Source organism: Haliotis cracherodii, unplaced genomic scaffold, assembly GCF_022045235.1.
Source record: "Haliotis cracherodii isolate W230 unplaced genomic scaffold, xgHalCrac1.p SCAF_2, whole genome shotgun sequence".
Lineage (NCBI taxonomy): Eukaryota > Metazoa > Mollusca > Gastropoda > Lepetellida > Haliotidae > Haliotis > Haliotis cracherodii.
Window position 1 is genome coordinate 30,788,981 of NW_027266275.1, and position 18,831 is coordinate 30,807,811.

Below are 18,831 nucleotides of genomic sequence, written 5' to 3' on the forward strand. Positions count from 1 at the left end.
CTGTAATTTGGATGGCTTTTAATGATTTTCCCATCTATGAGGTGTACATCATTACACTTTCCACCAAACCTCATTTGCACAATTCACCATTATTTATACGAACAATGTAATCTAACCTTGCAGGCGGGTGACGTCTTCCTAGCATCCGCACAACGATGTAAGCACACACCGCCTGCAGCTGGTTGCTGGTTGTGGAGGATCATTACATCCATTCGTGCCTGTTCATCTAAAGAATTATTGAGCTGATTTACTAATTAATACTGACACATAATAAGGGATACAGAAGAAAGCATGAATATTTGGTAGGACTGGATATCACGTCTTTTTCCTATGTGAATTCTTACTTTCTGGTGGACACGGCTGATATCTAAGGTATCATCATATGGGTATCATTTCGAAGATGCATTACATTTTCTATTCACATGCAGAAACTACGCAAATATTAGAAATAAAATGTATTTTTACAAGCGTGGATCTAACCTGAAAACGATCTTATACTGCAACTCTTCATTTACTGACGCAATCAAGAAGGAAATGTATTAATAATCTAAAAACTTTTGGATACAATATATGAAACTGAGATACTACATTCGTTTAGCCGCCGTATAGACGGAATATTGCTGAGTGCAGCGTTAAACAACAAACAAACAAACAAAACCTTTGTTCAGTTCGGTTACGATTACAGATGAACTTCATGTATTGTACATAAAGTGACGGCCAAAAGAAACTTCAGCACCAAAAATTGAAAAACACGAGTTCAAACTTAATAAAATGCATAACACATCGTTCAAACACACCAATGTTCTAAGCAGGAACTGATACACGTCCACGGCACGTTTTTTTTTACAAAATGCAAAACGTTACAAACACGTGCCACCTGGGTTGTCGCAATAAGGGTACATAAATTGTACACACATGACATAAGATCACCACAGAAATGCCACTATTGATACCCCACAGACAGTGGTCAGGCAACTCGGGGCTCAAGGAATTAGGGCCTACAGGCCATACCGAGGTGAGGTGAGGTGAAATGGGGTTTGACGTCGCGTCCAAGATTATTGCACTTATATAGCGACGTGCATGCACGTGTGTGTGTTTGTGTGGCTGCTTGTACTAGTCCGGACTGATGCCGATTTATAGTGGTAGCTCACTGAGGTACCATGCAGCGATTTAACATGAATACCACACTCAGACACAGTATACTGACTCCGAGCCGACCAGTCCTTGTTTTAGCCCCTTAATGCCGAGCGCCAGACAGGATAACAACAAGTACCATCTTTTAACGTCTTTTGGTATGACGCGGTCGGGGATTGAACCCCGGACCTTCCGCTCTCCGGGCAGACGCTCTACCACTAGACTACGGAGGCGGTCAGGCCATACCGAGAGCATGAATACGCAATGTCATTTAGAAAGTGGTCAAATGTGACAAATGTTATATTTGGGATAACACTTTCTTAGTTAAGTACTGATTCGAGAAAGACAGAGCCAGCGAGGCTTCCAGGGTGGGTTAGATTGCTAACTTTGTGTGTTCTGTTCTTTACTAAGAAAGTGTTATCCCAAATATTAACATTTGTCACATAGGCCTTGCAGAGGACAGTTATTGACAGCGCAAAATCGAGATGGGCCCGGACTGAACGTCGTTGACAGTGACGTGACTGGCAGAGGCTCGTCTTAACAGATGGAAGCTAGTTTACCGCCAAAAGGGAGAAACAACGGCGGCATGTTGCGTTAAGGAGGTCGTGCCGAAGTTGGTGCTATGGTGTGTGTGGCAATTTGTGGGCAGAGAGAGTACAACTGGTCATCGTCAACGGAAATATAACAGCTCCCCATCCAAGCCAACTGACAAGAACAGTTGGTTTGTTGTTAAACGCCGCACTCAGCACTATTCCATCTTTATGACGTCGGTCTGTGAAATAATCGAATCTGGATTGACATCATGAACATCGATCCAGACGCAATTGGGATAAGATGACATGCCTCAACCGAGCCTGCGAGCCTGTTCACCCGATCCAATTAGACGCCTCTTACGACAAGTATAGTCGCCTTTTCCTGCATGCATTTTTTGCAGAAGACCTATTCTAACCCGGATCTTCACGGGTCACTCCAAGACTTTTTCTGTGCGCCGGAGAGATTTTGCGTGAGTGTCTTGTAGCTGGGCGTGGTCATACACGCTATTAATGACGTATCATTGAACTTGAGCGAGTATAAATGTGTGTGGCCTTTGTCCCTTACGTTGAAAGCCTGTGTTTGCTACCCAGCTCAAATCGAGTAACTGTCATGCCAATATCGGGTGATTATGACAGTGTTGATTTCGTTGAGATTTGGATCGTTTGAATACCGTCTATTTCAAGTATCTACCATTTCCTGGTTTTTAACCTACGTTTACAGTGATTAAAATATGGTAAAGTTTATGTTGGCTGTCGGTTAATATATATTCAAAATGAACATGCTTATATGAAGCAGTCCAATGTTTAGCTCGTTTACCAATCCAGATTTCATTTATGAAATGAAAATATGTTTAAACCATACCTCACGTCAGAAACCTATGATTGTGGGTTCGAATCCCGGTTCTCCCCGATTATGTTTCTAGGTTTGTCAGCACCATACCCGTCCTCGTGGGTTTCACCGAAATGGTAAACGTCTGAGACCTGCATCACTTTGGGCTTTCCTCCCACATTAAGCTGACACGCTGTTATATAACTGGAATACTGTTAAAAGCGGCGTTAAACCAAACTCACTCCCTCACTCATTAAACCATATGTTGGCTCCGATTTGCAACAACGGTGATGGGGTCGTTCGCGAGTAATAACCCGCTCCAGAACACCAAAGGAATAAGATAGTACCATGGGCATATATCCGCGAAACACTGTGGCTGCATATGCTTCCCAAACCAGCATGTGTGTGTTTTCTTTCAATGAACTTTCAGAGCCATTGATAGGAAAAACAACAAAAAAACGAACTCCAAATTACTGGTTCACATTGCCTGAAAGAGAGATATTTTTAATGGTGGCAAAGATTATCCCTTTTCTTCAGCTGTAAATTTGAAACAATGCCGGGCAGAAATATTCGTGGAAGTATACGCCACGTCTGCCCTTCATTTCATGAGTGTTAAACTGTTCCTTTCAGATGTGCCATTAATACTGCTCAAAATCAATGCGCCTATGTTCACGTCACAGGTGGAAAAGATGGCGATTCCCGCCGTCGAGACGTTTTTTGGGGACAGATGATGACTTGAGCTGGGGCATTCCAGTGTATTGAAGATGGAGACATACTGAAACATGGTGTGTGAACAATTACGAAAATCGTTGAGAATTAATGTGAGGCCACGAATTTATCTATTTACTCTCCCGACCGCCTCCGTAGTCTAGTGGTGGAGCATCTGCCCGGAGAGCGGAAGGTCGGAGGTTTGACCCAAAAGGCGTCAAAAGATAGTACTTGTTCTTACCTTGCCTGGCACTAGGTATTAAGGGGCTAAAACAAGGACTGGTCGGTTCGGAGTCAGTACACTGTGTCTGAGTGGGGTATTCATGTTAAACTGTGGCATGGTATCGCAGTGGGCTAGCACTATAAAATCTCCATTAGTCCGGATTAGTACAACGTTAAACCCAATTTCACCTCACCTGTTTACCTTCGTATGAGAGTAAATAAAAGCGACTAAACACTTTCCATATTCATGCGGGCGAAAATCAATTGATCACCTGAATTTAACACGGGAACTCTCTCCACATATCTACCATAAAACGTTTTGAAAGCTTTACCGAGGCCTTGAATGTTGTTACTTTTGAGCAAGTGTTATATACAAGCCCTTTGACGATTTGATAGAAAGGGCATGCTCGATTATACCTCAAAAGTTGTGAGTTGCTGGAATATTGCTCAACATAAGTCTTGTTGAGAGTTATTTGTCACTTTGAATCACTATGCATAGATCTAATTATGTCGTTGTTGTTGGTTTGTTGTTTAACGCTGCACTCAGCAATATTCCAGCTATATGACGGCGGTCTGTAAAATAATTGAGTCTGGACCAGACAACCCAGTGATTGACATCGTGAGCATCGCTCCACGCAATCGGGATACGATGAATCTAAATATCAACCCCACATAGGTACAATGTGTGAAGCCCATTCAGAGTATCCACATTTTTTTAATTCCACTTCCCTCAAATACTTTTGGAATCAATAACATATGGAGTCTCCAAAACTCAAAGGACCTGCTTGAGTTTTTGCAATCTGAGAAAAGAACCCAGTCCTGTCTTACCCTCATACGCTGACAATTTATTTTTACTTTTAAACTTGTTAAAACTTTAATAACGACCAAGATGACTGTTCAAACTGCAAACAGTTCTACTTGCCGTGTTTTAACAACAAACAATAAATACAGAACTGTACAATCCCCCCGTGGTGCTAAATATTTGATGATTTGATATAGGTGCACAGGCAATAAGTTCCAGTTACGTATTGAATGCAATGGAAAACTTTAAGTCACTCACTCACTCAATCACGCCATTATTTACGGACAGCAGTTCAAGTAAGAATGAACATGGTAGGCCTTTAGTGTGTTGGTCCATCCAATTAAAGCCCATTAGTCCTACAATCCCGCAATTACTTTTGGGAACATATTCTAGGAATATTGCTACATACCATCCATTCGTAAACTTGGAAATGTGGATATTCGAATGACTTCGCTGACAATATAAGAGCCCTGATTATCGAAGTTTCACTGCAAATGTATTTGCTCATTTTTTATTTTTAACGCAAAAAGTTTAAATTTGGTTGCACTGGATGTTGTTTTTTGTTTTTTAAATACTGGTGCGTTAGGCCATTTAGAACTCAGATTAGAATATGTTCCACATTATCTATTGCTTGTCGTTAGAGGCGGCTAAATTAGATCGGTCATGTTCCCTTAGTTCGTTGAACTAAACACAAGAAACAAGCACGTCGGTGTAAAGGGCAATGACAAAAAGCCCCAATGACCAACCATCATAAACAGTTATAGACAGACATCTGGATAACACCAATTTATGATTCTCACGGGGCCGTGTTATGTAATAACAACAACGTCCGACATTCTTGTAACTCGTGACATATTTCCTACCGTTTATTCCGTAAATAAAACAGCCTATAATGATTCGAACGATAGAAAAGATGATACCGTGAAACCGCCTTCCATCAACCAAGAACAAATTAGGTAAGCCATTCCCTTTAGAAAAGTTCTGGCAAAGGGCTGGGAGTCCAACTGATACTGTGGCGTGTTGACTGGTCGTGCAATACTCTGTTAACCCTTTAAGGCACGTCAATTCTTCAAGCATCGTGAATCCAACTGTCCTTTCGGACACACATTCTGACGTAGCCCGAAGAAGTCCTAATTCCTCCAGCAACATAAACGTCATTACAACAACTTCCGGGTAACATGTTCACAGCAGATTGTCTCCCTCGCCCTCCGTATCGTCCCCCGAGGACAACATGCTAGAGCTGTCTCGAACATCGGCGCTCCAATCTGCAAAATAGAATAAGTTGCCCTTATGAGATAGTGGATGATGGCTGTAAGCGTTAAGGATGTAGCAAACTGCAGTACCATACCGAAATGTCAGAATGATGAGATCTGATGGGACAAAGTGATACAATCAATACCGCCTTGGAGTGAAATAAATATAAATCCCGTATACCCCGCCACGAGCAAGTCAGGCAGCACGGTAATTTCTGAGAGGCGGAATAAATCCCCCATACCACGTTTGGAAGCAAAAAGCAGCACGCTTTTTCCGAGTCAATGAATGTCACGTGGGATTTTAAACGCCAAGTAATGCCAAATATAAATATATTTTCTGCAAGTGTCACCTGCCTCTAGTTAATTAATCATAATAATATAATAATAATATTTAACCTCGCATGATTGCTGTCTGAGTGTTAACTTTTATTGCGTTTGAGAAATGGTTAATTTTTGGAACACGATAGGAAATGACAGACATAAAAGGTGCAATCAACTGTGAACGTTCATTTATATGTAAAATTAATTGTTTCTGCATATGTGGAAAGTATTATTTTTTTAATTTATAGCAATATATTATGCTATGTTCCGTTTTCCGACTTGTCGGGATTTGCCAATTACATCCATATTGGCACTTTGAGTAATGATTTGTGTTGAATGGTAGGGGTGTCACTTTTGGATCGTCCATTTAATATTTTGTCTTTGGCTGGAATTTGTGTCAGAAACAGAATACGTTTTCGGTCACTGCTTCAAAACACCAACTTTAACTTACACGGTAAAAGGAGGATTTGAACAATTTCCTATCTTTACACGACACATATATTTTCAAGATGTCCAGCGAACACTGTATTTTACGGAGTTTTAATAAAAACCTGAGGCCATTAATTCATTTTCTCTTAAACAAATTGTATTTCCAAAAGAATTCAAGGCTAAAATGACCGGAAGTTGTGTGTCATTGTACCCATCTGCGTTAATGGTTGCTTATGCTCACATCACATTGCTCACTACAGCGCCAAACATCATTCACTCTGAATATGAATAATAACTTATGTAATACCACTAAATATATACACCTGGGTTTGTGTTACAAGAGACATTGATTCATCAGTTTATATATAATGCGTTAACATATATTTATTTATCTGGAATACGTTTTCACGTGGCATTGACTCATATCTTTTGTTCCTGAGACGTATGATTATTGGCGGTGGTAACTCACGAGTCTTCGGGATCTCGATCAATTGAAAGTTCTGATGTGATATCAATTGATTTTACGGGCGTTTCATGCTGTGGATGATTAGCATCGACACTTGGAACTTGTACTAAAAGGAGAATAACATTGAAACGATGTACGTTGATCGGGAATACTGCCTTGAATTTGAGAGAACGATTTCTGTTTTACCCGATTCTATCACAAGACTGATGAATTAGTTTATTGATGCATATGCGTGAATTGACACGGGACCGTCTTATTTAAAGCAACTTTTTCGTTCATTTATTCGTTAATTCGTTCAATGAGCAAATAAAGAGAACAGTTAATCGTAGTTAATCTTCAGCTCGAGTGCGATTGAAGCGTTACATCAAGATGTGTTTGGGGCGTGGTTTGGTGTTTATTTAGTTTTCCAAATTTCAATTTGGTGTTTATTTGTGAACTTATTTACAAAACTGTCCAATATTAACAAGGTCAAAGTTTACGTGAAAAGGCTAGAACTGTTCCGACTGGTGGTCAAGTTTGATATAAGCTGGATTAGTCAGATTAGAGATCACAGTTATACATCTTCTTTGTGATTTATTACCAGATGATAAATTAAACAAAATATTATGGATCTAAACCAGTTTGTAGAAATGCTATACGTGTATAAAAAACTATTAAGTTTCATGATTTGCTGAATAGGTCCCTATTAAACGGACCAAAGGGTACGTGACATTGTCAAGCTGGACTGAGACTTGATGGGTCTGAGACTGAGACCTGAGATATTGATGGATCTGAATTCAACTTTAAACATTACATACAAGCAATAAAAGCAATTACATATTTTGAGGGAGCTGTTATTTCTTGAGGTTAGTATTATCAGCCAATTTAATAACCGAATAGAGTGTAGGATCCATTTGTGTCCTGGTACCCATCGGCACGTGTGTAAAATATGACTGGACCCCACCTTGACTTGGTTTGGCTGTTGCAATTTTACGACGCTTCTGCAGTCAGATGAGTATTTATCGAATGAATATTGAAGGCCACGACACTAACCACGAATGTGATGTCCAGGATGGTTTTCCAACGCAGGATATTAATACCAAGACCGGTAGGAAGTGTTACACTAATTTATTAATCGTCTCTGTACACCAATAATATTGGCTCTATTATTCCATTACCGTCTTGGCCATGCTTGTTGTTTTGACACAGACGTCCATCAATGGTACGACCCAGAATATGTGGAGGGCGTCACGGAAAGTGATAAATACAAAATTCTTTGGAATAAGCCCGTATACAGCCTCACACCTATCCAGGTCAACAAACCTGATCTTCTCATTTTTGATAAATCCAATGAAACATTTATATTATTGAATTGAATTTTCTATCCCTTTGGACATTTGTGTGTTTGGCAAGATTCAGGGAAAACATGGCAAATATGCGGTCCTCGTTTTCGAAATGTCTGACTCCCCATTGTTCTCGCTGCCTTAGGTTTGGTGCCTCCCAATCTGGTGACTGACATTGGGAGAGTACCAAGTATGCTGTCAGGAATACAGCCCTTCTAACAATCTGGGTAATGCAGAAGCCTGCAGTGTTGTGGAGTCTTCAAATTCACCGAAAAGTTCTGGGTAGGTTTGACTAGGCAGCGCTTTCTGAAAGATGTCCCATTCGCTGTCTGGGCTGCACGGAGAGGGGGTAAGGGCCATGAGCTGATGAGGAGCCTACCCAGCCAGGCTTGATCACCCAAACATTCTTTGCTGATTTTTCTTTTTTAATCTGTACATAAAAATAATAATACATGCATCGACTGTGACCCATCTTCCCGAGGCAAGAGAGTTAACTGACTTTAAAAGTCCAGTTTCCACCTTTGCCGAACTAGGCTGGAATTCCTGGGCTCGATCTTAGCGCCACAGTGGCTATTACGAGTTATGTCCTTTCTATGCCTCTCCTATTGACCAATCAGATTCAACCTCTCGTATCACTTGCATTTGCTTCAAACAAAATGGTGGCGCCCAGTCAAGACGATCTGATTGATAACCATATATATTGTGATAAAACGAGTCTTACATCGCGAAGTGCATCAAATCACGTGAGCACCTTGATTAAAAGCATGAAAAGATTTAGAAAATATCTGTTGACAACGAGTTAACGTTAGCGGTGCAAATGCTCTGCAAATCCTGCAGTCGACCGAAATCTGCATGACACTTTACAAGCCGGATTTCGATTTCGGTGCGCGATTTTGATTGGACTATGCATAGACTCGTTATTCCAGCCAAAATGTAACTCCATAATACCAGCCTAGTTCGGCAAGGGTGGAAACTGGACTTTTATAGTCAGTTATCTCCCTTGCCTCGGGAAGATGATTGTGACCAGACACTGCATAATAAGTCGCAAGGGGATCAACAACACGTGCACGTGATATGAAGTTGAGACCGCATCGAAGCAAGTCGTCAAAGCAGCAGCATGCACGTCTGATGACGAGTCAATGTATTGGATGGCAGTAGATGATGGTGATGAAGACTTCTGCGTTAGGTTTGGAGATCCACTTACAGAAGATCGAAGATATTGATATTTTCAAAGGGAGTGGATGGAGGGCGTCATTATAAGTTTGAAGGGGGGGGGGGGGGGGGGGGCGGTTCTCATCATCCTATTTGGGATAACCTGGCTTTGCATTGTATATATTCAAAAGAAGATTGTTTGTTATGGAAGCAACTAAAACTGATACTGCTCTAAAATATTTTTTAATTGAAAACAGAAGGCGTGAGGGTTCTTGTTACCCCCTCCATTTCATTATATGGTATGCTTATAGGATAAAGGCTCAGCTCTTAAATGTGACATGAAATGTGGTTTAGATTATTGCAATTGTATTAAGACGTGCATGTTAGTGTGTGTGTGTGTGTGTGTGTGTGTGTGCGTGTGCGTGTGCGTGTGCGTGTGCGTGTGCTTATACTAGTCCGGACTCATGCCGGCATTATAGTGCTAGTCCACTGATACCGCAGTTTAACAAAGATATCCTACTCAGGCACAGTAGACATGAACTCCGAGCCAAATAATCTTTGTTTTACCCCATTAATGCAGAGCGCCAGGCAGGGTAACGACAAGTACCATTTTTAAACGTCTCTTGGTATGACGCGTCCGGAAATAATGACAACTCTGAAGGAAACCGCCACAGCCAAATTATTTCAAGTCAGTGTTGATAAGAGGCGTGCTAGCTAGCATTCTGGTGGATTTTGTCTGAATACAATGATATCTTTGTTCGATGCAGTATATAGTGATGGTTAAACTTTGATTACGTCATAAGTAGGCTTCTTGCAAATTAAGTTCACAGCGAGACATAAATGGCTACTGTATGATAACCGATAAAGTGCCATGCCAAATTAACAATATTGGACGCAGTATTGGCTTTCCTTGTGTATGGCTTGAAAGCGCCCAGTTGCTGCGATTGCCTTTAGAGCGGTTAGTTTGTCTACCACTAATACCAGGCACAGAACAGATTCTCTTCACCGTGCGCTCTAATTATGTAATGTGGCCAACAACATTATCACAGTACTATCGATCGGTTTTCGGCCTTTTCCATGGATAAAAATAGAAAGCCTCCTTTTAAGGGTTCTGGGCACTAAACCGAAAACATGCATGTTCCACAGCACATTCCTTTTGAATTATAATGTAATGTAAGGCCATATAGGCGCAAAGAGATGAAAATCAACAGAATGACCAGCGACGATCAGATGTTTCCCATATTTTATGTTGTAAGCTACCTTGAGAAAGAACCCAGTACATGAAAATCCAACTGGGTATTACACATGCATCATTTTCAGTTAATTTCCAATAACATGGTTGTCAGAAGACGTGGATTGTTTTATGCATCTGTACACGTAAGACCTCTAAAGAATGTATATAATGACGATGTACTGTTGAAAGGCTAAATTGTTTTGGTCCATGCATGTAGCAAGGGTACTGTAAGTCCCCATGGTCCCCAGTGTGGTGATCTACCTTCGGTGGCTGGCGATTTATAGCCCGTTTTTATCATGTAATTGTAATGTATAGTTGTTGTTTTTTATGATTCCATACTAGTTTTATATCTTTTTCTGTGATAAATCTAGTGTTTTTAATGTCCTTCGTTGGCAGGTTTGTATTTTAAGTTTAATAGTATTTATTATATCAAACCCTTGATAGTCACGATATGGCTGAAATATTGCCGATGTGACTTACAATTTTAACTCACTCACTCACACTAAACTGTTTTGTTTATTGAAAAGAATATGGCTCTCTTTCTCTTCAGATAATTCCAGAGACACACGTATTTAATTCTCATCAGTTATCCTCCTCACCTGAAGGGATAGATTATGAACTTCGAGATATCCGGACATGCGAGAAACACGCACAGAACCGATATTATCTAAAACAAATTCCATCGGTAACATATTAAGAGTAAAATACTGTAGGGAATAGCCATATGCAGATATGGTGGTTCGACAAATCGCGTGGTCTATGTCATACGAACACCTAGTTCAGCTTGACCTGTGTATGTCAGCGGTAATGTCCGTCCAATGGTTATCTCAACGACCAGGAAGACAAATACTGCAATACTGCGAATTGGAAATGCATTGCGTTTGTTGACAGTCGCACAAAGTTGTGTTGTATTTACTCAGTCTTTCTCGCCAGAGCCAGTGCATGTGAAGTGTGGTATGTGTTGATGACGAAGATGTCATTTGATGCGTGGTGTGTGTTGATGATGTCGATACTGTTTGATGCATGTTTGAGTGTCGATGGAGATATACTGTCTGAGGCGTGTTGTGTGTTGATGATGCTACTGTTTGATGATGACGAAGATTCTTAAAAGTTACAAGGAAGTGGCTCACCAGGATGAAGTCGGATACTGGACATTTGTCAAATACAGTTCATTCGTTATCAAACCTTTTATCCAACTTGAGTCAGATGCATCTACATTATATGAATACAGAGAGAGAGAGAGAGAGAGAGAGAGAGAGAGAGAGAGAGAGAGAGAGAGAGAGAGAGAGAGAGAGAGAGAGAGAGAGAGAGTTGGGTTCAGCGCCAATTAGATAGGTAGTTAAGTTACCTCCCGGCATGTCAGTTTAATGTGGGTACAACCCTAGAGTACGGGTATGTAGTATATACTTCAATGTGAAGACTGAGTTTTCTGAAGTTGGGAAATGTGATATTGCAGTGAACATAACGCGTGATGTTTCATTGCAGTGAACATGACACCAGATATTTCACTTCAGTGAACATAACACTTTGACAGAACAACTGTCAAACAAGAGTTAACTTAAATTGTCTCCCTTTATCGCAAGTGTCCAGCCCGTACACAAACTGTTGACGTCCTTTTTACGTTAGTTCCACATCGACAAGGCAAAATAATGACAGATGGCCATTTATGGAGTTAATATCACTTCAGGCTGTTTGTTAATATTCTATCAAAAATTTTTCGTTATAAACTGTAAATTTCTCATTTGACTCGTCAATCGAGACTGGCATTTGACTCTCAAAGCGCCATTTTTGTTACTTGGCCAGCGTGTATTCTTTCGCTTCCAACAGCGGTCTTCTAGTTTTGAAGAATATTTTTTGGTTAAAGTTGATTTTGCATATAATCATATCTTAATATCTTTTTGTACTTTTATTTATATTGTTTAAGATTTTGCTAACGCGAAACTACATTTAAAGTCGCCCTGTGTGTAAGGTAGGGAGAATTTACATTTCAAGGTTTTACATTTTTAATGAAACCATTCATTTTCCGGTTGACTAATACACAAAAAGTATATAATAAATAGGATATTCCATGTGTCGAGTAAGCCACTAGTGATGTCATTTGATTGTGACGTCATGGTAACCAATGACGTCACAATGGTCTGAAAAGCATTGTGATGCAATTTCATTGCAGCGTTATCTACAGTGTAGATAGCGCTTGATCTCACCAAAGCGATATCTCATGTGGGAGCCAGTTTTGGATGATAAATCATGTTTCTCTCATCTTGAAACGGGGGAAAAAGGACTACTGATAATATCTTCTTTCCCCCGTCACTCGATGAGAGAAACATGATATTTCACTCGACACATGAACTATCCTCTATATATTGTGCTGACAAATTAAGGGTTATGATCAAAAGGCGAATTCGGGATTCGAACCTTGTACCACGCCATGACTGCTACCTTTGCACAATCGAGGGAAGAATATAACGTGAATGGCGGATCAAAATAATATGATAACAGCTCTTAATGATCATAGAAAGTATCGTGCACAAACAGTGTCATTATTTATAAATGTCGACTGCCAACATGTTTCGCCGTGGAAACAACAGAAAACTCATCCTGTCGGTAGGGGGATATGCTATGGTATCTGGTCTTACCACATTCGCTGTCTGTGACTTGGAAATCAGAATCGTCGGTGTCGTCGTCCGTGATGCCGGTGGCGCTGTTGACGCTTGTTAGCGACGTCCTTCTCTCCAAATGTAGAATGTTCAATAGTTTCAATGGACCTTTACCTACAACATAAAATTGCGTGGTTCATTGGGGTTAATAATGTTGACTGTCGGTTTTCACATAACAGCGTAAATTGTGGACTCTGTCAAGCCAGAAATCCGTCTTTTCTGACGTCTACAAATATACAGAGATTTATTACATTACCTACTAACACCGTTTAGTAAATCCCGAAATGTGTTTATCCTGACTGGGCGATCTCAAGAATCTATCAATATTTATTAATTTAATATTTAAAGCTGTAGAATATATAAAACAGAAAGAATATGATACATTCACGTCTAGTAATAATTACGCATGTGTATATGCTTATTTTTGTTCTCCTTTGTAAATAATAAAACATCAATGCAAAATAATAACAAGCCTTGATTATCCGCCGAAACAGATTTTTTTATGGCGTAAATGGCAGTAGCTGTGAAGTTATATGAATGGACCTCTGAAAATCAGTAATGACACCAGGTGTTCGCCTGTGGTTTGAAGAAAAACTGTTCTGTTGTGGTACAGTCCGTGTTATCGGGGTTTCACTGTACACAATGTTTAAACGGTGATAGAGATAGGAGTATGAGTAACACTAAGGATTGACGTTTATCTTTATTACACGTGACCCTGAATAAGGTTCAAACTATAAACACACATATACTAAGATAGATAAAACCTTCCTTCCTGGTGACATTTTCAAGAACTCACAATATAGTCACTGTTTATAACACGTGCGTTTGCGGCGTATAACTATTGATACATTATCATGTAATTAATATATACTTGGACACTTCCGGGTTCTGTCAGAAGCATAAGGTTACAATAAACTATCATGTAGTTTTTGTCGAAATGTTTGCACACTGATAAGATGTGCAAACACAAGGGTGTGTCATACATGCAGGCCTGAGATGTATCCATGTAATGCAGGTCAGCTACCAGAGAGGTCAACAGCTCTGAATGTGAACGGGGCCTCTTGTATTTTTAACTGATGGCTTTTAGGAAGGGACATAACTTTTGAAGGTATGTTACATTTATAATAATACAAATTATATATTACGGTTGTAACGATTATGTGAATCGTGTTTGTTGCCGAGCATTCGTCGATGCCCAACATGTAATCGGTAATTATATTTTACACCCTTTCTAAGGAAATCGATGAGACAAACATGACGTCAGTACACTTGAAGACAGCATATGCTTCCATGACAACTAAACCGTCTGGATAGTAAAATGCAGGGGGATTGAGGTGATGTCAGGTGAAATGGGGTTTAACGTCGCGTCCAAGATTATTGCACTGTGTGTGTGTGTGTTTGTGTGGCTGCTTGTACTAGTCCGGACTGATACCGATTTATAGTGCTAGCTCACTGAGATACCATGCTGCAGTTTAACATGAATACCCCACTCAGACACAGTATACTGACTCCGAGCCGACCAGTCCTTCTTTAAGCCCCTTAATGCCGAGCGCCAGACAGGGTGACAACAAGTACCATCTTTTAACGTCTTTTGATATGACGCGGCCGGGGATCGAACCCCGTACCTTCACCTTTCCGGGCGGACGCTCTACCACTAGACCACGGAGGCGGTCTGCAGGGGGGAATGAACACACGCGAAGCTGATATTTAGCAATCCAAGTAAATATACAGAAAATTCTATGTGCTGAATACTTATTGTTATCAAATATAGCCCTATGATTATACAAAATGAAAATTTCAAAATATGTTTTACTCTCATTTACATTTATACCTACATTTGTTTCATTATTTCATAAAACATCATCATTGATGTGTCTACACCACCTACTCAACGCCAAGTCTGAAAACTATGTAAACTGGTCCTACTTATGCCCAAAATTCCTATCACGCTCACTCCCCGAGAGCGTTGTCGAGCAAAATATGTTTCAGTTCTTGGCGCATCATTCATATCAGTGGGTTTACCACCCGTGAAGATCCGGGGTAGAATAGATCTTCAGCAACCCATGCCTGCCGTACAAGGTGACTATGCTTGTCGTAAGAGACGACTAACGGGATTGGTTGGTCAGGCACGCTGATTTCGTTGATGCATGTCATCGTATTCCAATTGCGTGGATCGATGCTCATGATGTCAATCACTGGATAGTCTTGTCCAGACTCGATTATGTACAGACCGCCGTCATACTGCTCGAATATCGCTAAGTGCGGTGTTAAACAACAAACAAATTAACAAACAGTTGTTTTACCCGCTTCTAACACCAAAAATGGGCTTCACACATTGTACCCATGTGGGAAATTCGAACTCAGGCTTCCTTCGTGAAGAGCGAACACTTTAACCACCAGGCTACCGCTGCACACATGATATCAATGTGGGGAATCGAACCCGGGGCTTTCTTCGCGAAGTGCGGACACTTAAACCACGAGGCTACCGCTTCACACGTTATATCCATGTGGGGAATCGAACCTGGGCTTTCTTCGCGAAGAGCGAACACTTAAACCACGAGGCTATCGCTTCACATGTTATGTCAATGTGGGGAATCGAACCTGGGCTTTCTTCGCGAAGAGCGAACACTTAAACCACGAGGCTACCGCTTCACACGTTATATCCATGTGGAGAATCGAACCTGGGCTTTCTTCGCGAAGAGCGAACACTTAAACCACGAGGCTACCGCTTCACACGTTATATCCATGTGGGGAATCGAATCTGGGCTTTCTTCGCGAAGAGCGAACACTTAAACCACGAGGATATCGCGCGGCCCCCTGCTTAATAGCACGCGGTTATGTTATCTTTTACTTAACATTACACCCTTCACAGCGATAACAGTTGTGCATATCATTGTAACGTTCATATAAACTACGTGCGTATCATTCGTTGTGTCACCCGCTGTGACTGGAGTTTGATAAGCTAGAATACGATAGCGACAACTTCTAGTCAATCAGCTGGTAATCACCACAGCGCACATGGGTTTACATGCATCGTTTCATTAATCAATAAATGTCAGGTTAGACAGTACTCATGTTGTTGTGTTTGCACAACGACGTAATCTATTGTACACAATAACTCAAGGGATCGAACATGCTGAATAACAATCAGGTGCGACCTATCGATCATGTCTGACCTGCCAATAATACGCGACCTGTCTATTATGTTTGTCCTGCCAAAAATGTGTGACCTGTCCATAATGTGCGACCTGACTACATGTCTGACCTGTAAATTATGTGTGACCACCTGGCCATACAGGTATAGATATAACTATAAGCACTGGACAGCATTCCACAAGGCGACCTTAGTTACAAATAGGGGTTATGGTCTTCGTGAACCAGTCTCCAGAACCAAGTGTAAAACATTAGCAGAATTGAGTGAGTGAGTGAGTGAGTGAGTATGGTTCTACGCCACTTTTAGCAATATTCCAACAATATCACGGCGGGAGAAATGGGCTTCACACATTGTACCCATGTGAGGAATCCAACCCGGGTTTTCGGCGTGACGAGCGAACGCTTTCACCACTTGGCTACCCCAACGTCCCATTCAGCAGAAATATACATGCAGGATCCACCTAATATCAAATCATATGGAATATTTACATGCTTAGACATTCGTTTAAAGATAAAGATTAAAATAATGATTTCACAGATAAAGATATAGATAAATGGAGGAATAACATTTAGACACATATGAACAAAAAGGTTTAAGTAATTTGCTTTACGTATCCGCCTTCCAAACATTTAAAACATATGAATCAAAATTAAAATTAATAGTTTCTTGTCATATTTCATTTTAATCCAAACAAAATTTGCAGAAATTATTTCTGTGAACCCTTCACAGTATGTCATTAGAGGATAGAGAAAATAATCCTCTGATTTGACTTTGAGAAGAGAACACTTTCATATTTTCTTATTCACCGAAAATTGTTTTGAGATAACGTTAAAAAACTGTTTTTCTTATTTAATTTGTTAAAACTACATCGACATTTTTAGGAAAGCTCATCAACCAACTGCTTAAAAACAGAGGTGTTAGAATACTTAAAAGATGTCAACGCACTTAGATGCGGGCGTCAACATGAACCATCATCAATCTACAGGAAAGCACGGATGTCAAGGCCGCCATAATAACAGTGAGCCATTGAGTAAGGTTTTACGCCAGCAATAATCACGGGGGAACACGCGATATGGGCTTCGCACATTGTACCCATGTGGGGAATCAAGCTGTGACCTTCGGTGTGACGAACGAATGCTTTAACAACGAAGCCACCCCGTCGCCTCTCGCATACTAATAAGGCACTGGTGCTGGCTGTTGGTTCTAGCTATCGCTTTCCATTACCTCGAACTCAGGTCCGATTCCTCACATGGATACGGCGTGTGTAGTCATGGTGTCTCCGTTGTTACATTGCTCTAATATTGTGTGGAAAATGCTAGCTCACCCACCCACCAAAACACCCCCTACTCTCTCACTCACTCACTCACTCACTCACTCACTCTTAAACTCACTCACTCACTCACTCACGCATTCACTCACCCACTCACTCACTCACTCACTCACCCACCAACCCACTCACTCACTCACCCCCCCCACCCACCCACCCACTCACTCAAGCACTCACTCACTCACTCATTGTCGACAAGAACATTATCATTTCACATGATGACGCATGTTATTCTGAATACATGTGGATACATATCGGTAAAATATGATTCATTGATTTTCTGTGGTTCGTAATAGGAAATTAAATCCATTAACATTCAATATCCAACCCATTTAACTAATTAGGTATTTAATTATTGCACAAGATGAACATAAACAAGATGCTTTGATTTAAAGATACCCATACTGATAGTACCTCTACGTGGTAATGTTTACCTAACATTGTCAATACATTACCATACAATCTCCCCCGCTGTCGAACAGGCTGCACCGGTACGACCATCACGTCCTGGAGCCCCGGGGACACGTTCTTGAGCGGCACCTGCTCCACCCTCACCCTGGCGCAGCGTCCCTCCCGCTGAAGACGTTTAAGAAGCCCCAGTCGACCGTTGTCTAGTGAGAAGTAGACACCACCCTTCTCCACCACCTGGAGACAGGCCTTCTCATCACACAGATCCATCGGCTGGACCTCTTGGGCGATGTCGGCGGTGTTGCGATTGACGTCGTCCTTGGTGCCAGCACATGGCATGTAGTGGATGTCGGCGGGTGACAGCAGCATCTCCCCAGCACTGTCCGAGTTACGGTGATGGATTCTTGCGTCTGGGTCAGCCTAAATCAGTAACATGTGTTGGGATGGTTTGTCGGGGAAGAACATGTACTCGGAGATCAATTATTACAAATAGGCATTTATGAAAGGACATGGACGATGAGTACAATGATAGCGTACACAAAGGATATGATTCATCGCCGTCGTGTTTACAAAAGGATATCCTTCAGACATTGCAAATATCATTACAAATACCATCAACGTAATTGCACTTTGTGATCAAGTTAAAATCTCGAGTTTGCCACAATCGATATATCGATAAAACAAAATGATTACGGCACCTGATTGACAACTTCTTCCGACATGATGGCCCAGTCAATTCAGCGTCCTCTGTGTCGGGTAGTACGGTTGTACGGTAGTACGGCTAGTTCAAGGCTAGGGGACGTGTTCATGGGACCTACACCGCTTGTCCACTGTTCCCATCTAGTCAGTAGCTAGCTGTTGCGCCCGGACCAGATGGGAC

General features: G+C 41.1%; 1 protein-coding gene across 1 annotated transcript; it reads right to left on the reverse strand.

Annotated features, from left to right (window-relative positions):
- Nucleotides 1-5,081: 5,081 nt before the first annotated feature.
- Nucleotides 5,082-18,831, reverse strand: LOC139468987 (uncharacterized). Its single transcript, XM_071251125.1, has 4 exons — nucleotides 18,650-18,831; nucleotides 17,999-18,371; nucleotides 13,042-13,176; nucleotides 5,082-5,493 (listed from the first exon to the last, which is right to left on the reverse strand). The coding sequence occupies exons 1-4, from the start codon at nucleotides 18,671-18,673 to the stop codon at nucleotides 5,411-5,413; spliced, it is 615 nt and encodes a 204-aa protein (XP_071107226.1). The 5' UTR covers nucleotides 18,674-18,831; the 3' UTR covers nucleotides 5,082-5,410.